The following is a 27,447-nucleotide window of genomic DNA, read 5'->3' on the forward strand; positions in this document are numbered from 1 at the left end:
AGAAAAAAGTTCTTACTAATTTAAAAATCAAATTACACTACAGCACCACAAACATCTAACACTAAGCAAATCAAAGAGTTAAAGCATTTAATCCCATCACTGCACAGAAAGAAACAAAAACTCCAAACTCAGAGGTCACAATACAAGGAATTACTCGTAAAACTGACTCCAGAGTGACACGGCAGAAATATTAATTCTGTTTTGCTTCTGTGAACAGAACACTAGTGGTGGTCCTAAAATGGAGAATCCACCACATTAGCTCTGTAACGAAGAGCTCAGTAGCAGCAGTGTTAAATCATTTATTCAATAAATAGGCCAAAGAATAATCCATAAATTGCAACACATACAACATACATTAGATCCAGAGTAAAAACAGAGGACAACACAGAGAAGTGTTTCAATTTACCTTGAGCGCTGAAGACTTCGTGGAGAGGCAGGTTCATGACCTGCCTGCTTGTCAGCTATTACCGGCTGCTGAGGTGCTGCCTGTGAAGCTGGTCCTTGTTTAACACCTGGAGTAGCAACCTGGAAAGTTCAAAACTTCATTAGATTTCCTCTACAGTAACTATCAAGTGTAAGAACCACAGAAAAACATGGAAATTTTAAGTTAAAAGAGCAGTGGTGTTTTTTGATACAAGGTCTTCTGTTGTACTTTTTATACTCTTCACAAAGTGGTTTTTTTTTTTAATAACCTCTAGTTCCATAGTTGTGATAGACAGCAAGAGCAGAATTAGGTTGTAACAGTATCATAACATGTCTATCAGAGATGGAAAAAAAAAGTATTTCTAAAGCACATTTATCAGCATGCTACTCCCCCTTTTTAACTGTTCTGTCAGTTCTAAAATGAATGCAAAAAACCAAAGAAGTCACCAGTAGCATTTTGCTTTTCATTTGTAGTACATATTAAAATTTAAAATATTAAGACATGAGCAGTAAGATACCATCTTTTTTATTTTTCTGTGAGTTCCTGAACTACAACAGGATGAAAAGTTTGGAAATACACTAGTGTCTAACTTAAAGTAAATGGAGTTCAAGATACTTTTTTTTTCTGCCCCATGCTCTGCATACCCCTTTCCCTTTTAACGTACATACAAGAAAGGAAGCAGGTCTAAAATTTATCTCCTACTCTGGAAAATCAAGGTAACAATTTTAAGAAAGAGAGAGGGAGAAAAATGGTTTTTAGGGATCCATAAAGACAAAAAACATAAATCAGGCAGCCTGTCTGGCATTTGCTGACATCAAGCTGGTGTAGGTTACTAACTATTGGTCATCTGAACCTCCAGAAATTTTCTTGGTTTCAGAAACAGACTCCTGTGAAACAAACCATAGATGGCAAGTCAGACAGTATCTGCTAAAGTAAACTCAAGACATATATTCATTTATTTAAATATACATTAAATCTTAATGTAATCTCAAACCTACTTATATGCCTAAGAGGAAAAGCCACCTTTAAGTTATCATCAAAAGCCAAAAAAAAAGGCTGAATAGCACATGAAAAGGTCATGGTTCTGAAAAGATAAAGCAAGACCATTTGAAGATCACTTAGTGTGTTGAAATCAACAGAATTATACAGCTGAGGGAGGTGAAATAATAGCAATTCATAAATTGATTATGAATAAATACTTGGTAGGCTTTTTATGAAATGTATGACATGAAGAACTTTGCTATCAATGCCTGAGTTTTGCTCACTCTGTGAGCAGACATAACATCGAGCCTGTTTGAACAGAAGGAACAATTTCAAAAGGAAAGTCCACCAGAGATAATACGATCACCTTGCAGATCCAAGCTAGAAAACTAACGAGCTCCTTGGCTGGTAAAAATAAAAACAAAAATGGATTTTAAAGAAAAACTAGGATTTGTGTTATGAATGAGCCACAAAACTCTTAATTATTCCCTATTTTCCAAGTGTTTCAAAGATTGTAAGTAAGTTTACCAGGAACAGAAAAATAATAAGGGCTAAATAAAATACAATTAAATTTTAAAAAAATCCATAAGCAACATTCTCATTGAACTTGACAGGTCTGTGTAACATATGCTTTACACAGTTATTGTGCAGAAATTCAGAACAGTTTCACACAACACAGGCACAACTAAATAGCAAAATGTGATGCCTAGGATCCTGGAGTCTGTGACACCTGAGCAGCCTCCTGGCTGACATACCAGCTTGAGTGCAAAAGCAGTAAGGTACGCTCATGCCATCTGAAGTAAGAGGCCCTACTGTGCAAATGGCACTACGTTGTTCCCAGAGCCAGCCTCAGTATTTGTGCATCTGGCACTGGGCTCTGCTTCCATGGTGCGAATTCAGCTTTGTCTGTGTCTGCTGCATAGAAACACCCTAAGCCAGCTAGCTTGTGCTCTGAGATCAAGCGTGTCCTGGCACAGCACCACATCTTGCTTATCCATAATGTACCTTAAACTCTTAGAACGGAATAAGCTAACCTCACTGATATACCCAAAGGAGTACTAAAACAGACATGCTCACACGGGAGTTATCAGCACCTAAGTTCTCATTTTAATCTCATTTTATGGAATTGAATTATGTGAATACAAGAACTACCAAGAAAATTCTTTCCGTGCTGAACTGGAGATGTATCTGTTGCTGAACCAGAATTTGTGACTTCTGGGACTAATACACAAATAATTCCTGTTAATATTTCAACAGATCTATTGTTAACACCAGATTTGAGGAACACAAAAACTAAAAAAAGATCTGCTGTCCAGCATTACTACTAATTCTGTTTAGCTGATCTGTGAAGCTACTTGAGGTCCCTAGAAAATAGAAAGCTTTTATGGTTATGATATCCCAGTGTAGTAAGTTACAACTTCCTCACAGAGGGCTGAGAGTGAAAACTTGCCAATGTATAGAATAATGCATAACAGTCCATCAGGATTAAAAGCATTCTGAAACAAAGATATTACAGCTTAGAACTAGTATCTCAGAAATTTACTACACTAAACACTTTGACTGCAACCACATTATATGTCCTTCAAAAATAAACCAGATGCGCAATCTCACCTTATTGTGGTGCAATTTTAAGGAAAGATGGATTAAAATACAGTAATTTCAAGATATGTCACAGTATGCTCACTGTCAGAAGAATTTTTTTATTTTATATATATACATATATATATATAAAAAACACACAATGCCCTACTTTGCTTGCATGGTGACCGTTCAGCTTTCTCTATGCCTGCTGCACAGAAGCACCCTAAGCCAGCTAGCTTGTGCTCTGAAACCAAGTGGTGAAATATCAGAGCTGAAATCCTGCAAGGCAACTTATTATAGGCAATCATAGAGCCCTGCATATAAGTGGAGATCCTCATATCAGACAAAGCATAAAATAACCAACACTTTTTGTTGGTTTTTGAGGAATGGCAGCCTTGCTGCAGTTATGAATTACACTAAATTCAGATCAACTCTTCTCAAATCTGCATTTAGCCTTGAAGTTTGTTGCTTCTACTGAAAACCTGAGGGGAGGCTTGTGCATCCAAAAGCATATTCAATTATACAGTTGGTCTACCAAGACAAATTGGCCCTGGTTAGAACACTTGGCTTGCCTTCACATTCTCTTAAGGCACAGTTTACTACCACATCACCTACTTCATAAGTGTAACTCTGGCTTTTATACTGGGTGAAAGGCAGTGGGTTCAAGTTTGTCTCCTAGGAAAACGTGTAGCAGGATGATAAATACTAAAGAAGCAAAGTTTATAAAACAAGGATAAATGCCTTTGGGGGAAAAACAAAAAAAAAAAAAAAACCACCCAAAAAACCCCCCCAAAAACAAAAAGTCCTGCTGAGCTATCCTTCCTTCAAGTTTTCTTTCAGAAAACACTGTAGATAAAGAAGATCCCAAAGGATAAACTTATGCCATGTAGCTGATAACTAGAACTTTATAAGAAAGTAGATCCAGATCTCTGGGTTGTAGAGACCAGAACAGATCAACTTTACTGAAAGGAAACAACTTATGAACTTAATTCCTTTTCATATCCTGGGATTTGAAAGTGCCAGACATCTTCCTTCTTTGTTTCAAGTTTAGATAATTTCATGACTTGTCACCTAGCTATGGGATGTGACCACACAGATTCAAGATGTACTCCAAGGGCAGAAACAAAAATAACAAGTGGGATTAATACACATATGAGGCTTTCACAATTCATTTTACCATTGTCAATCACAACAAGCTGCGAAAAAAATCAATTGGTTTTCTTTGTACCCATGAAAAAATTCAAATGTAAGGAAATGAGGCACTTAGACTAGAATAAGGAATGCAATTGAAGTCCTCATGAAGATAAAAGCATTCCTTAAAGGTCTTCAAGACATAGGAAGTTCTCTTCCAAGCAGAAAATTGAAAGATTTTAGAAAGCAAATAAAAAAAAAATATAATAATAATTAAAAAAAAAAAATCAAACAAGACTGGTCTCATTTTAAAGTCTAGAGTGATACTTCTTATGCTGACAAGAGAGTACATACACTGAATAACATACTGATAAGACTGGGTTAAAATCTGAGGGTCTCAGTCTTAAAAGAAGGACCCGCACAAAGAAGAGACAGGACAAGTTCCTATTGCATGACAACTTAAAAACTTAGGAGATGTCCAAGTCCTCCTCAACTGACTTCCATTTTTCACAGTCAAAACAACACTGTAAACAGCTAAATTTCGGGTTGGGTTTTTTTTTTTGTTTGTTTGGTTGGTTTTGGGTTGGTTTTTTTTTTTTAAATTTGCCCCAAAGGCATATGAGTGTTATATCCTGCAGCTCTACCCATCACTACAAAACTACCTTGAATGCAAAAGATTACCTTCCACCAGAGGGTGCAAATCAATAGCTTTGCCTTGAGTCCCCTTTAATATCAAAATCCTCCTTCATAATATGTTCCTTAACCCAATATATTTTCCCACCTTTGCTCTATAATACGAATCACAAGACTTTAAACAAGGAAAAAGAAAAACCCTTAAGAAAAGGGAAAGTTCATCTTGAGTGCCTCTAATTACATCTACTTTCCCCATCTGTACACAGCAAAATAGACTCTGATATGCTGGACAGAGGAATTCTGTAATTAAGTAAATAATCTCAGCTTCAACCATATTTATTCCTCAATATCGCCACTTGCAGGATTATGGAATACTCAGCTCAGATTCTGCAAAAGACATTTCTCCTCTGAAAAGTGACCCACTAGAGTGATCTCACACACACACACACAAGAGTAAAAAAGACAACTTAATGTTTTCTACTGCATCCTTAGGAAGAACCTTAGGCGTTTATTTCTTAGCTTCAATTCATGTTTCCTAGTCACTGATCCAATTAAGGAATTCTGAATGAACAGGAGTGAGGGGGCAGTGACAGAAAGGGACATAATGTTACTAATCATGTAAACACCAAATTTGAGGCTACATCAAGTAATCTTGTCCAATAATTTATCTCCCATTTTAGCAATGTTTTATTGGCTGAAGTCTAGAGAACTGCAACAATTGTTGCCTTTGGAGTGAGTTTTTGTTTCCATTTAAATATTTAAAAATTCTGATCTCTTGGTAATATCTCCAGACAGCATCTGAAGCGAGCACAAGATTTTCCTCAAGAACAGAAAAGTGTACCAGAGTTCCATGCTAGAGCTGTGCTGCAATTGGGAAAGATAACATACATATTTTATTATCCTATATATAACTGCTAGCACATGGATACATATCAGCAACACTTAGTATAGCATAAATCAAAAGGAGCTTACCTTCTGCTGTGATGATACCGGTGGTGTAGTCATCAAAGGTTTAAGCGGAACAGTGTTAGTCTGAGGCGTGCTTATTCTTGGAGATACGTATGACCTTGGCGATGAGGCATCAGATGTTAAAGACATTGGAGACTGATTAGATGGTTGAGCTGTAAAGAAAAGAAAATAAGAAAAGAAAACAATTTTGTTTGGTTGGTTTTTTTAAATAAAATCGTATCCGATCTTAAATGTGAATTAGATTTTCTTTTGGTATTTTGCAGTATGCTGTATTAGATAACACACATTCAACTAGAGACAACTGGGGAGCTGAACAACCAGAACAATCAATGTTCAACAACAATCGTATTTTCCCCGAGCTCTCCACTTCTAAAACTTGAGGGGAGGGGAAAAGAAAAGAAGCCGTTATGCAATGCTTATTACCCATTAAGAGACTAAACTATTTTGCTATTTAACTGAAAGCAAAGGTGAGACAGAGAAGCATATTTACTTGTATGTCAGCTTCCCCGAGAACTATCTTATCCCATCTTTGGAAAAAGAAGTCTTTGACATACTCTACACCAGATGGCCAAAGATACAAGAGACAGCTTCTACAAGTTTCAATTTCATCAGCCTTTATAAAATGCAATGTAACAATTTTACATAAGTGAAAAGAAGACTCTGAATACCTTGCGTAGACAGTTGGGCAGCTTGAGAAATTAGGGAAGTGATATTGAAAGCAGATGGTCCAGCAGTAAGAATTTTATGGAGTATAGACTGCAGAGAGGCTTGTGTCACAGCTGCTGTTAGAACTAAAAACAAATATTCTGTTTTACTGGCAATTCTAGAACATCACTTTTAACGGTTCAAACTGGATAAATACATTTAAGCCACATTTTCTTTCTACTTTTGTTCCCATATGCACAACAGACCAGAGAGCCACCTGAACTTTTTTCAATTACTTGAATTCAATTAATGAATGCTTGTTATGTCTAATAAGTAATTTATTTAGTAGTTTTATCTTTGAGACACACAGTAAAAAAGTTATTTTAGAAAATAACTAACTCTTCAGCTTGATCTTATGGATCAATATTAATTCTTGTAAACATAAAGAGAATATTTGTTCAATTTGTTACTGTAGTAAACTACAATTGTTTTTTTTTTAAAAAAGAAAAAAAAAAAAAGTAGTATAATTTCAACTCACTAAAAGAGATGGGGTGGGATTGAAAGACTTTCTGTTCAAGGAAACCAAAAAGGTCTTTCAAGTTCAAAATCCAGACACTCAGTGTTTCTTCTTTAAAAAACAAATAATATATTTGTTCTGGGTTTAGCCATCCCATTCCCTACTCCTCCAGTAAAAAATGAATTATTTTCACCCAATCATTTTAAAACTGCACTACACAGGAAGAGCATCTTACACTATAAGCCAATGAGACGCAGCCTCTGAACTAATCCTTTCAAAAAGGTCTAAAGGCTCTGTGGGATACTTCCTGAACATACACTACTCATGTAAAAGCCTGAAAAAAATGACTCACCAGCACTAACACAGAATAACTCTGCGTCATGTGCACAGTAAGGGTAGTCCTGATGTGCAAGCTGAAGTCACTCTGCCTATGTGGACTTGCCAGCCAGGCCCTCAGGCCATCAGAACAATATAAAACACTCTTGTTCCAAGACAGACACAGCTGCTGCTCAGATACAGCAAGAGAAAAAGACTAAGAACTTAAATTGGCAGCTTTCTAATAAAATACAACTGGAGTCTTCATTGGACCTGTCATTTTCCAATACACACAACCATGATACTTCTACTTTTTTAGTCCAACCTAGGGCACTGCAGTTTTAAAAGTTTCTCCCTGCACAGGAAAAAAACAATAATCTACTCGTCTATTAGTACTGAATGAAGCCATAATATCTGCTGATTAAAGGGAAGTCAACTGACAGCTTTTCCTTCTAAATAATCGTAATATACATACTAGTAAAATTTTAAGTAAGACTTTACTGTTTTCACTTTCATGGTTTGCACTTTTAAACATTTAAAGACAACTAACTCTGGGCCCAACATGTAAATGTTTTCCTTCCTATTTAAATTGGTGATCAGTGCACAAGAAGCTCAGAAAGCAGCAAACAAAAATCCCACGCCACTTTCTTCATCAGTAACCTTCCATATGCAGACACCACATTACTTAAGATTACATTCAAAATGCATCAACTCTACCTGCTCTTGCAGCAAAAGGCAATATAGCTAGTTCTAAACTTTCTTCCAGTAAACTATGCCAATGTGACAAAAATCTAAGGGATACACCGACTACCTGCACAAAATTTAACTTGCTATCAAAATTACTGATATGCTGTCTTTATTCAGAGAGGCTAACGCGTTCTGTTAAAGAAAAAAAGTTGATAGGCCACAAGATTTAAAAATCCCTAGAAGTTTCAGCATTTGCAAAACACATATTATTGGAACAGCAGCACAAACTACAGAAAACAAAGAACACTGAACGAAACAAAAGAACAAAAAGCTCTAACTAAATTTTGTGCGACAGATGAATGCTGATACAGCGATTAAGTCACCAGTCTCAATTAGATGGCTCACATACATCAGCATCTATTAGCTTAACAACCTTAAACATAACTTGGCTAATTTTAAAAGGTTTAACAGAAAAAAAAAAAAAAAAAAAACAGCTGAGAAAAAACAAACCTTACTTCATCTAGGGATTCATTTATTCACTTTTCTTTTAAAGTAAGGCTTGCATTTACTGCAGCTATTATTCAATAATATGCATAAACATGAGATTACATCAACTTTAAAGATTCCTTACCTTCATTGATTTTGGATATATCTACGCTAGAATTATTAAGCTGCAAGGTGGCTTGCAGAGCAGGCAGCAGCTGTCGAAGGAGATTTGGGTCCTGAAGTAATGGAGGAATTGGTGATTGTGGGACAGGTGAGACGGGAACTGTAGGAGCAGATGAAGCAGGCGCAGAAGTTGGATTCAGTCCAGAAGCTGAAGATGTAGAAGGAGTTGTGCAAGAATGGGATACAGACTTGTCCACAGATGAAGACTCTGAACAGAAGACAGACAGTAATTTTCATTTCCCCCAATATAATCTGACAACTTCTCACTAGAATAATATTCATATTAAATCCAGAAGATCCAATGCTTAGCTATTGTTATAAGAAAAAAAAAAAAGAACATAACAAAAATTGAAGGTATTCACTATCTAATGTAATTTATGCTATTGAATTTAATATTAACTAGGAACATACAGACAAAAAAATTTCCACTCCAAGATATTGGACTGAAAGTTGCCTGTATTATTATGCTATCCCCCCCCCCAAATTTTTAGGACAAACATGGGCCAAAAATTCTTTAGGGGTTTGGTTTTTCTTTTCTTCTTTTTTTTTTTTTTTAACTGTGTATATTCTCACATTCTGTGTTTTTACTCATTATGCTAATTTTTTTTTTTTTTTAATATACTATGAACAAAAACATTATAGTCCATAGACTTTACAGATAGGCCAATATGTCAAATCTGAGGGGAAGGTATATGCTTCATTTATTCAGAGGCCAGATCGTAAGAAGCTACAAAATAAAGACCAAGTTTATCACACACAATCTAGCTACATTACTCAGGATTCCCAGACAGGATAATGAGCTGTACGAGAAATGTAAAAGAAGAGCTGTTAACATCCCCAAAACAGAGCAAAAAAACATCTAAAAATGTATCTGCCCATAATTAATTTCAAACTTGTCAGCTTCTCCTGAAGCATCAAGACCTATATCCTTTATTTTATTAATTTCATTTTAGCAAATATCAACACTTATTATCCACATAAATGCTTAGTACTTAAATTCAATTATACTGTATGGCAATTTGTTCTAATTAACGTCAGTTATTTAATTAATTTTAAATTTGACTTCCAGTTAACATGAAAGCTCCTCCTCCACTCTAGTACTGTGAGAAATTCCTGAATATAACTGAAAGTTATTTCCACTTACTATAGATGTACCATCAGTTACTTCAAATACCCTTCCTGTAAGAAGCATGAACCACTGCATTTCAATTTTAGCTTCTCCTTCTCTCAACCCCATTAAACCCATCAGAGACCTCTGCCCCCAAATTCAGTCAAGACTAATGCCTCTATAGCACCAAGTGGGATGGATGAAGAGTGGAAAGATGGATATGGATCCAAGATATTACCCAGGATGCTTTCCCATAATATTGAAGACCTGGATTTTAAACCCACCTCAAACTGGGCAGAGAACGTCGACCTGGCTATCCCACATTTTAGGCAAAAATTCAAAAGAAAGCTAAAATAACTAGCTGGGAAACTTTTTTTACTTTAAAGGTGCGTTTGTTTTTTTTTTTTCTTTGGCGATATAGTCAAAATAAGATAAGGCTGACTTTCAGTAAAGAAGAAAAATGAAAAGGCCTTGTTTTGTCATGTAAGAACAAAATGCTACAAAATTTCAAAAAGGTTTTGTTTTCTGACAATTTTAATTGCAACTTTTGAGACTAAATTGTGGAAGAATTAAAAAAAAAAAAAAAGACTGAAGTCGAGTATCAATACGTAAAGCAAATGAGATTGAAAAGAAAGGGGACTTCGGCTTCCATGCAGTTACAGTAGAAATAGTTCATAATAGGTCACAAATACTCAAAAAAACCCAGTCAAGCAGCTGAGAAATCTAAGCCAGAAAAAAAAATGCTGAAGAATCCAAATTTGACAGCTTGTAAGGATGCAACAGACATATTTTGGTGTTTCAGGCAAACTTATAAAAAAAGAGGCAGCATTATCCAGTTACAAGCTCCTCAGGACAAGAGGTTGGGTTTCGATGTATCTGTAAAGGCACCTGGTCATTTGGCCAGAAGCTTTCACAAGAACACTTACAAAAGCACAAGAAGTGTTACAAAGATTGAAGAGGGAAAAAAAAGCAGTTCCAAAATTTTTACATGGTTTTCAGTAACATGCGACAAGGACAGCTGATTAGGTGTTAGCATCCCCCTTAAAACAGTAAGTCATTAGTAAAACTCTCTGTTACAGAAGTATTACATACAAAAATCTCAGATTATGGTGTTCAAAGTGAACTTAAGACAACTACAAGTCAAGACACATCAAGCAAACAAGAATCTTACCACACTAAACAAAACCATATAAAGTTTAAACTGAACTTAGATCTGTCATAGTCCACACAAGGACAAGACACACTGGCAGACAGAAGCAAGGGAATTAAGCACAATGGGGCACGTTAATCCTTACAAGTACACATCTACCCTACAGTTCTGAGAATCTTACAAAAAAGAAAAACAAAACAACAAAAAAATTCAAACAGAAAAAACCAACCACTGAACAAACACCTAACTTAAAGTAAACAAACAAAACGGGAAAAAAAAAATAAGAAGCAACTACCAGCACTAATTTCAAAACATAATTAATGTAGTTAATTATGTAGGCTTGTCTTCACAGTTGAACTGAGTTATTTTAAGCAAAGAAGCAACTCGTTATTGTATTATTAAATCACATAAGCAATACCTGAGCTTCAAATCACACAACCATACTGAACAGCTGGAAGTATTTTCCACCCATGCTGCAGTTTTGAACACAAAATAAACTGAATCAAAGGCAAACTCAAGCTAACAATGCAGTGAAAATAAACCTTCAGACCAGTTCTGGGTATTTACTCATTTCTTAAATAAAAGTACTCCAAGTATGTCATACAAAACCATTAAATTCCAAAAGGTCTGTAGAAGTACTTTAGTCTGAGTGAACTTCTCTGTTACAAAAATGCAAACTGAACTACATCAAAACCACACAGTCCAGTTAATTCTTTTAGACAATAAGACGACACTATTCTGTAGCTGTATTACTGCAGGCTTCACCTGTCAAAGATCTTTTTTTTGTACAATTACCCAGACTAAACACCTAGAGAAAGTGTTGTGAAAAAGGATGGTGTCTAACAGTACCACTCTGACCTTTTGAAATGGTTAACATTACAAAACCAACAGTGCAAATCTACGAAAGAATAAATCTCTATGATCAAGACTAAGTGTACATAACTCTATGCTGTTGAACATCATGGATGATGCAGAGTACAGTGAATGCTCAGAACATCACTGCACTTCACAAATTAAGTAATTGAGTTATTCATAGTGAAATAAAGGGTATAAACCTGTTTCTGCCAGAAAAAGTTGTAAAAAATATTTGTGGAAATATAAGCATTTCTTGTTTGAATTAAGTAGCCTGAATGGCTATTTTTCTTCTCTACAAGGGGAAAGTCCTTTGTGATGAAAACAAACACACTAAAAAATACAAACCACAGAATAGTTCTGTATAATCACAACTGTCATTATCTTAATTTAAACTAACTTATCTTACTCCATGGTTTCCAGACTGGAAGCTTGATTTCACTGAAATAAATCCTGGAAATACTGCCAATAAATCAAAGCCTCTAAAGATGTATACATCCTTTTTTTTCTATAATAGAACTATAAAGGTTTAAAACTTGTTTAATTTATGATGCTATACAGCACTTGCAAATTTTGCCTTTAAAGTTAACACAACTAGTCAAAACTCCTCCAGATGAAACGTTTGCTTCAGAAAAACCCTCAGATATCACTCACTGGGGTGTCTGCATTTCCCCTGCTTTTTCCACAAATAGAAGCAGAAACTTTTTCACTCCCTTCTCTTCCTCCCTAACTCCCCTTTTTCTGATCTGCTTTCAGAGACTGTTTTATTTTATATTTTGCCAGACAGTTGAGTTTATTTTTCAACATTTAAATGCTATTTCCTAGTTTCCAAAACATTTACTAGGATTTTTAATAAATGCTTAGAATTACATATTTCTGTAATTCTTAAACGCATTTGAGGCCTCAGCTGTCATGAAACAGTCAAAATAACCACCACATACTGAGAAAAGTTAAATAGCGTTACAAATCTAAGTCCCTTAGTTTTACAACTCTGATACACTGGTCTCTACACTTGTACCAATGGAAGTTCATGCTCATTAACAAGGTGGCTACAGCACTATTGCAAAATAAGGCTTTTGATCACACGGCAGTCATTCATAAACCTAATTTGAACCATTAATACATCAGACTAATTTTGAACCTATGACTGATATTTTACAAACATAAAATACAAATTTTGTCTCTGTCTATATAAAAAATATTCTTAAAGAAAAGACGCACTATGCTGCAAGGCCTGCAAAAGTCTTAGATTATGACTGAAGTTGCCTGCTGTTGGACAGGGCAACTTCGCAGCCTCTTCACTGTCAACACCAATTTCCATACAAATGCTATGCAAATGACTCTTCAGCCTCACACAAATTTCAGCTATTATCACGAAAGTCCCAAGGAAAACTTCTTAAATAAAAAAAAAAAAAAAAAAATAAAAACAAAAGCAGACTATAGCTCACTGCAATCTCTTGAACTGTTGAAAACTTTGTTAATTAAAATGTACATTTCAGTTATTCTTCTGAATAAATAAAAAAAATTAAAAATTAAGATTATTTAAATTTTTTTTTTTTTGTGATTTAAAAAATAAGACTTTGCACCAATTTTGCCAGGATGTTAAATACATTAAAGTTTCAACTTCCAGAGCATTTAAGAAATTCTGGAGCTTTTAAGAAAACATTTAAAAAAAAAAAATCCATTCACTTTGTTGTAACAATATGAAAATATGCTATGCTTTCTGACAATCATGTAAACAAACTAATTAGATGCAGCCTACACATAGAACTACAACATAGAACCAAACAAGTTTCTGGACCATCAACTTTAATCATATGGAAAAAAAAAGAGCAAGAAATTAAGCCAATCCCCCCACCCCTTCCCAAAAGGCAGAAAACAAAGTAATTAGCAAACAGAAACAACTAGATGTGGAGATTAATATAATGGGAAGAACTATTAATTGGTTTTACATTAAAATAGAGTAGGAAAAAAGCTTTTTATAATGAAAATAATTTTTAAAGGATTTCTATTTTTTAAAGAGCTTTCTATTCATAACCTAATCTGCTGGAGCGGGACCTCTGATCATATTTTTTGGACAAAAGGAAAGAAGTTTGAGTTATCAGGCAGTACCCTCTATGACAAGAGCCTGTACAGAAAAGGTGCATCTTTTTTCCAGGTTTCACAAAGAGGTATCTGAACTCAAGTAAACTGGAGCTACTGCTTCCCCCAGAAACACCATGTCAAGTCAGAATGGAAACACTACACTGAGAATATCCAAGCAGATCATTTTTAGCAAACAAGGCAGACTAATCCTTTCAGAAAACAAAACAGAGATCATTTTTAGCAGTTGTGCCACAGTATTCTTTAATTACAACCCAGATACAAGAAGGCAAACACTTCACTTCTCAGAGTTTGAGGCAGTATATTAAAATGTTGCTGAATCTTGCTGTTTCCAATCTCTGCCCCTCATGACAAGAACTTTTGCTCCTAAGCAAAGAGCTGATCCTCATTCTGAAAGGCAATTCTCAGCGTAGTATGTTACAGTCAAAACAAAGTTATCCAGATTAGGTTTAATGCAGAGGCATGAAAAAATGAGTCTTCTGACTGTTCAGCTACTCTGTTTCAATGAAAAGCTCTTGACACCAACACTCCCGCATCTCTGTTGTGCCTCAGTCACCCTGTTCTACCTGCAGGAGTCTTTTCAGTACCTGTTCCTATTACTTGCTCACTCCCTTCTTGCCCACAGCGTCCCAAGTTATTCAGGCATGTTAGAGTGACAGAGAAGTGAGTGTGGAAAAAAAAGAAACAAAAAGAGGAAATTCATTTTTGTGCAATTACTTCCTTCGCAGTCCTCCTGCCAACCACCATACTAGTACTGTCTATACAATGAGTAGCTTTAAAATACTGCTATATCAATCTTGCTCTTATTCTGCCGCATATATGGACAGCTGATTTGTTTCAACAAAGATTTTTTTTAATGAGATGGAAACTGCCCGCTACTGTTGACTGGATAATTCCCGACTTATCAATCTGATCCTTTGAATGTTACAACAGCTTTTACTACTGATGTAATTTTTTTACACCATTTAACACAAAACCAATGCATTCAAAGTCCTTCAGATTCAACACTACGATATTACCCAATCCCTCTATTGTGTGCTTGAGCTGTATCTTTGCCCTGCTAGCAACAGTCAGGGACGTGTGCTCGCGGTGTGCTCTCTGTGGAAGGAAAACTGCATTACAAAGTTGTCAGAAATTCAATGCCTTATTGCTCCATAAACTTCACACCTGCTATACTGATTAAACAACTACCACCTAGAACAGCCAACTGAACTGCTTGATTTACTGCTGATTAAGAACTGCAACACTAACCACTGTATGAATTGAGTAATATACTTAAAACTGAAAAACTCAGCCAAAGAAGATGCAACAATACCAGGAGCAGTGTTAATAACTGACTGCTAAAGACTAGCAACTGTTACCAGTAAGAAAACCACAGGGGTGAGAAAAAGATGAGGAAGAAACTCAGCTGTCACTGACCAGCCACTTTATTCTGTCAGCATCAGGGTCACAACCCCCCCAGCATTGCACTGGCCAGCTTGCTGAGCTTTGTCAGAAGAATCTGAGAGTATTGCTGCACTAGAAACAGAAGTGCTGCCTGATGGGATTTGGAGCAAAGGTGTGAGAATAAGTATCCTACAGACAGACACACTGCTAAGAAACGGACAATACAACATTTCATTCAGTAGCTGAATTAGAAATAGGAAAATGTGATGCGCCCTACAGATAAAGCAGCCAAAAAATAGGAAAAGCAACCCCACACTTTACCTGCATAAAGCACTCACAGTGAGCACAAACAGAAGCAGCAGATTCTGACTGGAACATTCAAACCAAAGGGTAGAGGTCAAATAGTTCCCCAGGAACTCTCCACTACTGCCAGCCATTGAGGGCAGAGGACTACCGCTAACAGCTGAGCTATAGTTCAGCCAGGGATTTTATTCAATCTCCTTGTGGGACTACAACATACCCCTGCAGCAAAAGAGATCGAGCTGAAAAAAGTGCTGTTGTCAGTTTTTGTGGTTTTTTGTTGTTTTGTTTTTCACAACTATTACTGCATTAAAAAAAATACACACTAGGAACAGAACTATTAAAACAGTGGTACATATATGCTGGCATAAGGTTGCCAGCAACACATTGACAAGAAGCAAGAACTCAATTAGGCAAGGACTACTGCACATACTAGTCAGTCATTTGGACCAAGCTACTTTCATAAGCAAGAAATACTGCTTTACCTCTTTTTAGAAAGAGAGAGAAATGGCACAGCTAGCAAACAGAAAAAGATCAAAGGCTGTTTGCTTTACTAGTGCTAAAAGAAACCCCTCCAAATATTTTCCTATTTTACAAAGATACTTTTAGAAGATTGTTTGAACTGAGTGTCTCAGGACAATTTTTTTGTTTGTTTGTTTTGTGTAACAGCTACAAATACTTTTAAACACTGCATACCTATAGAACTACAGGTTCACAGTCACTTCTGGGAAAATGAGTAACAGAAGCAAACTATCAAAAAAAAAAAATCCCAATGTACAGCACTGCTTCCTTCCTTCTTTTAAATTTAAATACATAAAATGCTACAGAAATTATACTGGTGAAATTTCTTATTAAAAAAAAAAATCCAACATTCACAAAAAAGAAAAAGACAAGACTGTTGAATATACCCTTTGAATGATCTCTTATCATAATATAAGCCACACTGACTTTGTCTGTTTCTGTAAGGAGAAAGGTATTCAAGCAACATGCGAAAATTCACATCTTCTGGAATAAGTACTTCAAGTCTAACATTCATCTATTCTAATTCTTCAATTACTTACTAACTTCCTGTAAGCCGTCCTGTCTGAAGCTCAGGAAGTATTATATTTGCTCACAATGAAGTGCCACGAAACACGTAGATAACGAGGCAAGAGTATTACAGAGGAGCTATCTTTTAAACCCATACAAACTTTAAAAAACTACACAGGAATACAAAAATTAAGTGATTATTTAATATGTAACCATCCAAGTTAACACAGATTCTAAAGTAACATTTAAAGTGTCAAGACTGCCCTCGGCGATCATTTTCTCTATTCAAACCCAGTTGTACATTCTCAAACGAATGTTGTATTCAAGAGATACTAGAACTCCCTGCCAACATTTGTAGCAGTTGTCACAATGGGAAATTCCTTCAACTGCAGTAAGATTCAGTTGCTCAACTTAAGTGGAAGCAACTAATAAAGGTATGTAATAAAGCAGGGAAAGAATTTATCCAGTTTAAAGTCTGATCATACACCAAACAGGAATCAAGTAGACCCCAGAACTGAGTAATAATAAGGGTTTTCTTTAAGTATATTTTAAAGATAGTAATGAAAATAGACAGAATACGCTGAAGGAGAGAACACTTGACACGGACGCTTTGCACTGTTGTGTTTAAAAGTGCATCAAACTGTAATTAAAACACGGATGTTGAACTGAAGCAGGCAACTCTGGTATAAAGTAGAAGAACCATGTACAAACTAGTACACCTTACTTCTTGTTTTACTGTGCTGAACAGAAAAAAAAGGTTGATGAAAATCTTCTGTCCCTCAGTAGTTTAGTCAACATTAATGTATCAGGTCATGTAAAAATCGCACAGTCTCAAGAAAAACATACAAAATTTCTTTACTCACAATTTTTTTACATCACAATATTTGCCAATGTATGGTACTGTTTTGATATTTTGGATGGCCAAGTGCACCCATCTCTGTGTAAAAGCTTTTCTTTAATAAAGAAAACTGGAAGGCAGGAAAACAAATGCAGAGTAAAAGACCAACTTTAGACCCGAGTCTTTTTGGTCTTTTTAGCATTGCACTATTCTTCTGTAACCACACAGACTTGGAAATACCAACAGGGCAACAAGCCAGCTTTCAAAAAAGAATTCAGTGTCATACTCATTAAGCAACATTTTAGATTAAAACCAGACATGTTTATAAAAAATTACCTTTTCCCCTCCCAAAGCTCCCAAAATAGGATTTTCTTATACAATGTTACTCTCTAAGAATGTTACTACACCAGAGTATCACATTATCACTAATAACACACATCTCCATTCTCACAATCTTCTTGAGCTCTTCTTCCCTAATAATAAAGTAAATCCAATTAAAACATAGACTTTTGAAGGGTCACAAACAATGCACAATAAAGTCCTCATCTTTGCTTGACGACTCTAAATGTTTCTGGTACATATTATACAGAAATACAAACTTTCGGAAGCTTTAGAACTGAAGACACAGATCAAAACAGAAGAGTAGCTGTTACAGACACATAGAAAACTGTGTTGCTTTCTGTAAGAATTGCACTTCCGTTTACTGAAAAGTTTGACACTGGCATTCCAAACAGTAACAGTAGTTCATAAAATACAATGGTCCAAAATGACTTTCAAATGGGGCAACTATATCTATGTTAAGTACTCAAATAATGGCAAAAATCCAAAACAACATGAGGGAGGACAATAATTAAAATACATCCTATTAAAATACGTGTTTCAGATTACCATTTGAAATTGTAATTTGCAGAATAAGCCAGTAAACAGCAAATATTGTAGTGTCAATTTAAAGTTGTCTAAGACATATGAAAGGTGGTTCAAGGGGAAATAAACACATCAAAACAGCAATTGAGTTCTAAGGACACACAATCAATGGGAAAAATATCTTTAAATTCTAGAATGAACCTACTTCGATCAAGCAATGTAAATGCAATGCATTATCTTAAATAGTAGAAGGAATTTCATTAGACATACCTTTTCTCTCTGTTTTCTGTGCAGGGATGGAAGATGTGGATGTAGGCAGTTTTGATAAAGTAGATGCTCCATTAGCATCAAAGGATTTCTTTGGCTGGTGATCAGATTGTAGAGAAAATGGACTAGGAGGAACAGTGCTTGGGGTAGCAGTTGGATGAACCACTGGTTTGATGGGATGCTGTACTGGAGTAGAACTACTGTGAGTCTCTGCTCTTGGCAGTCTGTAGTCTCTGTCATTGTGCCTGCTTGTTTGAGACAAAATATTCTGTGGGAGCATACTACTGGCGTCACTGGAATGCTTGTCTTCCACTTTTTTCAGGATTCCCCAAGTAACATTGCAACAAGAAAAAGAGATCAAATTAGAAACTTGTCTAAGGTTGCAGTGACTTTGATTAATACAGCTGCACATCAACAACTAAAGCTGATTGAACTTTTTATGATTTAAAAAAAAGCCTCAAGCAGATCAGCATCAAAAAAGGCAAAATTTAATTTTACTCACTGACAAAATGCATTTTCTCTGACCTCTGCTTGATCTAGAGTTCCGGTTAAGCACTGTGCTTTGATGAAAGGCTGCTTTATATCAAGTGTTACAGTCAAGTTAACCTTTGAAGTCTCCTAAAAAATCTAAATCAAAATCTATTATTTCCATCTTATATTTAGCGTGAAGAGATAATTCGTGCCATTCTTCTTTTGTTCATTAAAAATCCTGAACATTGAGTAAAACTTAATAGTTTCAAATTCTAGCCTCCAAAGAATTCCACTTCAAGTCACTTCAGTACTACTACAAAAAACTTACTTTCAATTGAATTAATTCAAGATGACTATATATTAAATGAGTGACTAATCTGCATTTGTCAAACAATCACAGACTTTAAAATATGCTACACAGGGAATACACCAAGCAAACAGAGTAATTCTTTTTATTGATTCCTAGATTTTTCACCTGTCACAAAAAAACCTTTTACTGCAATGTGCATCTCTGCTACCTTTTTGTAGCATACAGTATGTTTTAGCATATGCAGTATGTTTCAACATACACAGAAAAACAGCCCTTTACACATCTCTGCCTTGTCAAGTCCCAAGCAGAGGGGTGAGGAAGATTAATACTTTAGGTTCTACTTTTAAACCACCCTGTGAACTATGCTACAAATTCACTCAAACTACATGAGCATACAGAAAAAAATCTCACTGTACAACCATTTCCCAGAAAAATTTTACAAAGATTAAAGCTAGGTATCAAGAAAAAAACATTCCAAGTAACAGAAATTAATAGTTCAGGAAAGGCTTTGCTAAGAGTATTGGCACGGTAAAAATATGCTTTCAGCAATGCACACAAGCTTCTGAAAACCCTGATATCATAATACATTAAATTAGCTTATTATTTTCAGATGTGAAATCAAGTTTTTAGAAGAGATTTCTGCATCTCTTTGTAAGCTCGGCATATGACACTGACAGGTCTCAAAGACCACGACAGTTCAACTATACCATAACTGTGTAAGTTGTTTCAATAGCTACCTATAAAGATAATTAAATTAGGCAGTAAAAGCTGCAAAAGAGAGGAGCACCATAAAAAGCATTAAGCAAACACTTACTAGTGAAGGCTCAAAGTTATTTTAAGAAACATTTGGCAGAGTTGTCTGTGCTATCCGCTTTGGTCTTTTGATATAAAAAGGTGAGGAAAACAGCTAAGGTAAGCTATTTTTAATTTTTTTTTCAAGTTTGGAAAATAAAACAGTAATGCAAATAAGGCAAGAATATATTACTGTATAAAAAACACATACTTCCACTGGCAAACCCACTGGCAGCTGTCGCCTGCATCACCTCTCTTCTGTAATCCCTATCTTTTGGAAAACTGTTAACTGACATTTTGCTTGCTTCTTTTTGTCTCTGCTCTCTGAAAAAAAGAAAAGAAAACACAAGTTAAGTAAGAACTTACATCCTCTAATAAGATAACACTTTCTACAGGTGAAGTTACATGAGATGAATTAAACTATCCTAAGAGCTGGCTGCTACCAATGCAAATTGCAGCCACTGTTTCCTTACACCAGTGCCTGTCGAAGCCCCCAGTAAAACAATTCAGCTCACTAACATTGCAAAAAAGACGCCCCCAAAAAACAAAACAAAACAAAAATGAAACCAACCATACTTCTCCCTCCCGCTCTGGATCATCAAGGGATAAAATAGGTGCCAGAGGTCATGGTAAGGGTAGGAACACAGTAGACTTGGACCACAATCTTTTACAGCAGCAATCTATTAGATAAGCTCAACTGCTCTTAAATGAGCCTAGGAATATTTGTTCTTTATACAATGACAACAGACACACACATATACCTTTCCAGCCACTCTTTTGGTTTTTCCCATTGCGAAACTTCTGTTCGGCAGTTGTAGTAGTATTTCTTGCCTGAAGAGCTGATGTGTTCAGACCAATCATCCGCAGAATCGTAAGCCTTTAAAATACAAACAGTGTTGGACAAAAGACTACTTGAAAGTTTTAATATACAAATTTCAAAGCTTCCACCTTTTTTAAAACTACATGGCATCCACATATGCACCCATATCACTGTTATCCATTTAAACCATCTCTAAACGCCTGTTTCATTTTGATAGTTTAAACATGTGACCACTATGGTCCTGTTGCCTTCTGTAATAGTTTCCTCTGTTTTATTCCCATCAACCCTGAAAAAAAATTTATTAGTATGTTTAGTGGGATACTGTAATATCGTTATTGATCTTTTCTGCACCTTAACACTTCCTAAAAAAATTACTTATATTTTCAAAATTTTTCTATTACTTCACAAATTTATCTGTTCTGTTTTCAATGCAATTTTTAACAAACACCATCCTAACTACTAAAACACGGATAATAAAATGACTAAAATTCACAATGCATCTTAAATAAGTAAAATCATGCTATCTTCCCTAGATTTATCAACAAAGTTCATGGAAAATATTTCTCTCTATATCTACTCCTTTTAAATAATCTAATATTTTAAAATTCAAGGTAAGTTCCTCAAAGCTCTAATGATTATCAATTAGAATAGCTTACAACATATAACAACTGCAGCTTGGATTTACAGAGGGTTTATAAAATAAAGACTGATGCTGGAATACTCAATGAAGCAGTTAATGTAATGTACATGCCACCTGTTCTAGACAAAATTATGACAATCTAGTGTGTACGAATGCTGTAACTCAGGGATGAATATCAATCACAAATACTCACTGCATCAGAAGTTTTGCTTGGATTATTGCTGGGATTAGAAGAATGTGAATTTGAACTATGAAGAGCACTGTGGTTATGTGAATTTTCTTGTGGAGAGTAACTGGTCCCTAAAGGAAAAAAGAAAGACTGTTCACCATGTCTGTTTTCAAAGAAATCAACCATCTGCATTCTAAGGAGGCACAAGGGGAAAGGAGAGGGGAGGGAAGAAGTCAGGTTGTCCACAGCCTAGACCACAGCGTAGATGCAGAAGTATTTCAGGAGATCATACACATACTTCTTTTTCATACAGCATAAAGCTCACTTTGCCTTTGTAATTACATTAATGCAGCATGTTCCTTCACTAGTCTTACTTCAAACCTCGTTCCACTACAAACAGACAAGTAGTCTTTATATTTTTTGATGACTGGAGGAGTCCTAAGATGTAAATTCCAGAAATCAAGAGACATTTTCTCATCTGCATTAAGTCAGAAAGTTTAAATGGGTTTATCAACAGCCTACACAGTTAGATACACATAATCAGGTTTTAAGTTCACTGGAGCAACGCTGTTTTCTTAACTCTTTTGAGACTATTTGTAACTGGTTCTAGGTAACTAGTTCTGTTTATGCATATAGATTAAATTGATTTCTGCAATATAAGTATTGACATCTGGAATACCAAAAGCAGCATTTTCCAAATCACCAGCTGTTTCTGGCCTCCCTAACAACTGCTTCTCAAGGTAACCTGGTTTTCTTCCTCACTGTAAAAACACTTGAACACAAAAGAACAACTGGGAAATGAGAAGGGAGATAATTCTCAACATCTTTCACATCTACATTTGTGCCTAAGCTCAAGTCACCAATTACAGCTGAACAGTTCTAATTACAATTAAACAAGGTCATCCATTAAAAGCTTTGCAATTTTATTTTAAATTTCCTGCTCCTAAGGCTTAGACATTTTCAAGGTATGGGAGGCAAGTAAAAACTCTTCCGTTCTTTATATGATTTCCTCTAAGTTTTAAATGTTCATATAAATCACACCAAACTAAGCAAAATCATTCTCTTGCATATTTCATGGGGAAAATAGAGATATTCCAACACTCCCTCTGCCTTTATTTTTCCTCTGCCTACTGGGAAGTTTCTAAATTCCCAGGGATACTACATTAGGTATCACCAGCTTCATATACTGTAAAGCAATCTAAATATGAAGTCAAAGTGCTTTGCAAATGGCAAAAACTGTATCTTTTGGGCAACTACAATAAAGAACACTCCACTGATAGTGGACTGATAGGTGGGAGAGACTGGAGCCATTAAAACTGTTGTTTTTTTTTTTTTTTTAAAAAAAAGGTCTTCCAAGAGCCACACAAACAGAAGATGACTATGATATATTATGGTGCAGAATGGGTGAGATCTTAACACAAGTTCTGAGCTTTCTGACTACACAGGCGTTGACAAAATTACTATTTCAAATGTCTTCTTCCCTGTCTCTAACTCCGCAGGTTAGAAAAACAGTCCATCACAAAAGCAAAGATGTATACCATGACTAATCTGTTTAGCACCCTACAAAGGTTAAAGGCTGATTTGCACACACATGAGTTACTGCAACCTGAGCCACTAGTAGCGCTGAATCCTTTCCTGCACTATTTTGTCTACAACCATTTGTCACTCTCTTCAAAGATCTGGCTTTCCAAAGGCAAGACAATAATTCCTACACCAAAAGTATCCTGTATGCTCAGAGCCAGATCGAATGACTTACTGTGGGGGTAACTTAAGCTTATCAAAGCAATACTCACAACAGTACATGGTTGTGATACAGATGAATAACAAAAAAAATGAGTTTCTAGTGAATAATGTGACTTTACATGTTATCATAGATACATTATTGTGTATCTAATGTACAATGTTATGTACAATAGAAAATTCCAGAACTTAAATATACATAAGCAAAAAACAAGATGAAAGTTTACCAGATGGCTTGTTTGATGAGTTTGGTATTAGTCACTTCAAAACTTTATAAAACACCAATGTAGTTAATTTACTGTAATCCTGTACCATAGATGCAGTAACACTACACTTTGTTCAGCCTACTCAAGATGTAGTTGGTGATTTTTAAATACTGTAGGGGTCTAAACACACCACTACTGTGAATCTAATCTAACACGCATTTTCCAAACACGAGTAACAGCCAACAACATACATATTAAATCAATAAAATAATTTAAAGCCAACTCTGTCCAACCCATAAACAAAATCCTCAAATTCACTGAGCAGACTTACAGTCCTGACGTGGTCTAACAGCTCAGCAACATCCCCCCACCATTTCACACTGTTCCCTGCCACCCTGGTTCCCAGCCCCAGTACTGAGTCACAAAGCACCCTGGAGCTGAGTATCAGAGCAGCTGCAGCAGTCACACCCACTTACAGCTGGCCCAGACAGTAGAAACGCCTACTACACAGCAGTTCCTTCATAAGGAGCCTCCGGGCCTCTCTGTGCTGAGCTGCAGTCCTCCTAGCAGAACCCCAAAGCTGCACAACCATGGGCTGGTCCTGAATCAGGGATCCTGCCCTACCTTAGCCGGCCTCAGCTGCATAAAAACTGATCACGGCTGCTCCAGCAATATCAATTGCCTCAGGTTGCCAGGACAAGCTACATTGGCTTTTACAAGGGCCAACCATAAATACATACCCAATGTTGTCTAGGACAATTACACAGTGTAATTACACATGCAGGTTCACCCCCATACCTTCATTATATTTTATACATAATAATGCTTTACGTTTGCATCAGTACCCAAACTTCAAGGACATGAGCATATGAAAGGGCTGCCAAACTGATGTCTGCTGTTGGGAAGCTTCCAAGACCAAGGCAGATGACGGTCTGGAGAACAAGAGTTTTAGGCACTTCACACAACTTAAGAGCTTAAAGATCATTTGTGAACAACAAAACCGTATCACCAGATTAACCACATAGTAAAACCTTGCTGCCTCAGTATAAAGAGGTACATACCTGCACAGCAGGCCACCAAGTTAAAATGGTATGCAGAGAGCAATCTGCAAGTGGAGGTCTACCTCTAAAGAGAACAGGGGTTCCCCTTATTTGTGTGCTAGCTTTCACCATTAGCAAAGTCTAACCCAGAGCCATTTTAAGGTGGCTGTGAGTTGCAATCAGGTCTGTGTCTCCCAGCTGCATGCCTGGCAAAGTAGATCATGAGAACAGGATCACTGAGATTAGTCCATATCCCAGAAACAGGCCTGATAAGGTGGACAGCACACTACTATCCCTCAAAACATTCCCTTATAGCACTTCGCACCCTTTCCTCTTACAGTTAGACCTTTCTTTCTAGTCCCACTTTCCACAAGAAAGAGTGATAAAAAGACTTGTTTCTAAAATGCTTATTAGCATACCTTAAGGTCTAGCAATTGCAACTATATATCTTTGATGCACCATAGGGAAATTCATACTGTGTTATAAATCCTCCAATTGAGTTACAGAACTCCCCATGGTAATGTTTACTGCACCATCACTGTGACTTTCCTCAGCTTAATCATTATTTTGGAAGCAGTTAAATCTGGAACGAGCTATTCCTAAATGAAAGATGGTCAAGAGTAGCAGCACTACAGTTATACAAAACTGCAGTGGTGCAACTGTGTGAGCAGGCCTTCACTAACACTATCTCTAGCAATGAACAGGTCATAGGACAGGTCAGAGCCAAGGTTCAATAATCATAACTATCTTCAAGTCTTTCAAATGAAAATCACATCTTCCTCACCAATACATGAAAATCAGCAGAAAGCACAAAAACTATGGTTCTGGGAACCAATTCAAAAACCAGGCTGTGACTTAATTCCTACTACAGATTTGAGATTCTGCCATGCCAAGACTCACTTTAACTTGTTAGTAGTTTCCAGATCCAAACTGCTGAATCCAAGACAGTTTGAACTGCAATGAAGCTTCAAAACTATGCTGGACTTGGAAAACAGATATAACATAGGGGTAAATAAGAATATTCCATTTTGCAACACAGTCAACTTGCTCTAGTAATTATCACATTTAATTCATGTCTCAATTAATACCACTTCAACTCTTAGAAATTAAGTTGAAATTCTGAGTTAGCTAAGGATCACACTGCTCTAACAAGGCAATTGATTTCTCTCCCTTCTCCCCTGTCATCTTTTAAGAACAAGCTGAAACTCTTTCCTTTCCAAAACCTGTACACCTATACTAGCAACTACAGCATCCATTTGTAACCAGCTAAAACAAATATTCTTGCAGCTTGATTAGAAGAGTCAAATCCATCACCATGCATTCCACACCATCCTCTGGCATGCAAGTGTCTCAGCCTAATTAAACTTCTTTTTAGCTCACAATATCATACAGTATCATAAACATAAAACCTCCAACTGAAATGCACAAATTGGAACATTGAGACACATTAGAGTTATCTTCAAAAGATAATCTACAGTCCAGACTAGCAAACAGTTAAAAATTTTTAAGACAGCTATTATTCATCCTCCTCAAATAAATGTACACCAAGAAATTAGACAGTAAACATGTTCACACACCTCCACTCACACCCAAGATATTAGCCAGGGACAAACAGTAAAATTACAGTAGTTGCAATAGTAGAGTATAGTGTTGCACTATAGAATAGTTAATTTTATACAGTTCAACGTAGAGCATTTATATTTCCTTTTCAGTCAGACAAACACCTTGTTAATATTCTAGCTCTCCTTTTGTCCATAATAAAAAGTGTTAATGCAGATAATACAAGTGAAATTTTACAAACGCTCACTAGCCGGGCAGGAAGCACAAAAAACACTCCCTAGCAATTATGACTGCTGTAACTGGAATTTAAAGGCTCTGGGGCTCTAGGAGTCTTATTTTCTGTGTCCAGAAATGAGGCATTCAGAAAAAAAACATGGAGCAGCAGAAAAGCAAAGTTCATTCTACTTGTTTCAAGTCCATACAGACTGTTCTATGACTCCACATTCCACCTCTTAGTTAATATGCAATCAAACCCATCAAACTAGAGACAGTATTAGAACTTGAACTTCCTCAACAGAACAAACACTGCCCAACTGACAGACATTAATTATTTGTTAAAGAGAAAACTTAATAGCAAGGTAGTTTATGGTAGCGATATTTTATGGGGATAACTAATTAAGACTTGTTTAAACAGTGAAAATTATAGAAATTTATCTAGGATAAACCTAAATTAAAAGGTCTAAAGTGTGTTTCAGCTGACGCCTTTGTTACTTCAGTGCTAATCTTTGTGCAGAACACTTTCTAAAGTTCTAGATGTGGAAAGAAAAAAAAAAGTAACACAGTAGGAACACAATACCCAATGTCTCAGCAGTAACTGAACAGCCCATCATGGCCATTTTTATTTGTCACATGTAAAAGTAATATGATAAAACAAAATTTTTCCTCACTGCATTTTTATGTGGCCTACTGTGTTGAAATAAAATACAGCTGCCTTCCATAGGCAACTAAAAGCATAAAAACTTGCAATTTTTCTAGTAAAGCAATGGCCTCAGAGAGCAAATCAACTGTGCAGTAATATTTTCCAGAAATTTGTAACACATTAAGTTGAATGCAGAGTGCTCTGCCAAAAGAAAGAAAATCTGATCACTGTACTACCCAATTGCCCAGTTACATACTCATTATGCACATTAAAATAAATGTTTCATTCCAGTCAACAAGTAGCTCCATGAGCAAAAGAGTTTACAAAGCCTCATTTCCTCCCTTGCTCTCCTCTTCTACCATCTCTTATCCAGGACAGGAAAGCCTGTGCT

The 27,447-nt window shown here is 36.1% G+C and overlaps 1 protein-coding gene across 4 annotated transcripts in view; it reads right to left on the reverse strand.

Annotated features, from left to right (window-relative positions):
• The window catches only part of WAC (WW domain containing adaptor with coiled-coil), a 61,030-nt gene that overhangs the window by 13,583 nt on the left and 20,000 nt on the right, over positions 1-27,447 (reverse strand). For all 4 annotated transcript variants that reach the window (XM_086742095.1, XM_086742094.1, XM_086742093.1 and 1 more), the window contains 8 exons: positions 21,676-21,782; positions 20,784-20,899; positions 20,234-20,346; positions 18,453-18,761; positions 8,515-8,760; positions 6,388-6,510; positions 5,723-5,871; positions 407-525 (listed from right to left, as the gene is read on the reverse strand). In XM_086742095.1, coding sequence (XP_086598221.1) covers positions 407-525; positions 5,723-5,871; positions 6,388-6,510; positions 8,515-8,760; positions 18,453-18,761; positions 20,234-20,346; positions 20,784-20,899; positions 21,676-21,782 — 1,282 coding nt within the window. The remainder of the gene's footprint in view (positions 1-406; positions 526-5,722; positions 5,872-6,387; positions 6,511-8,514; positions 8,761-18,452; positions 18,762-20,233; positions 20,347-20,783; positions 20,900-21,675; positions 21,783-27,447) is intronic.

This window comes from Chlamydotis macqueenii, chromosome 2 (assembly GCF_036417535.1).
Source record: "Chlamydotis macqueenii isolate bChlMac1 chromosome 2, bChlMac1.mat, whole genome shotgun sequence".
Lineage (NCBI taxonomy): Eukaryota > Metazoa > Chordata > Aves > Otidiformes > Otididae > Chlamydotis > Chlamydotis macqueenii.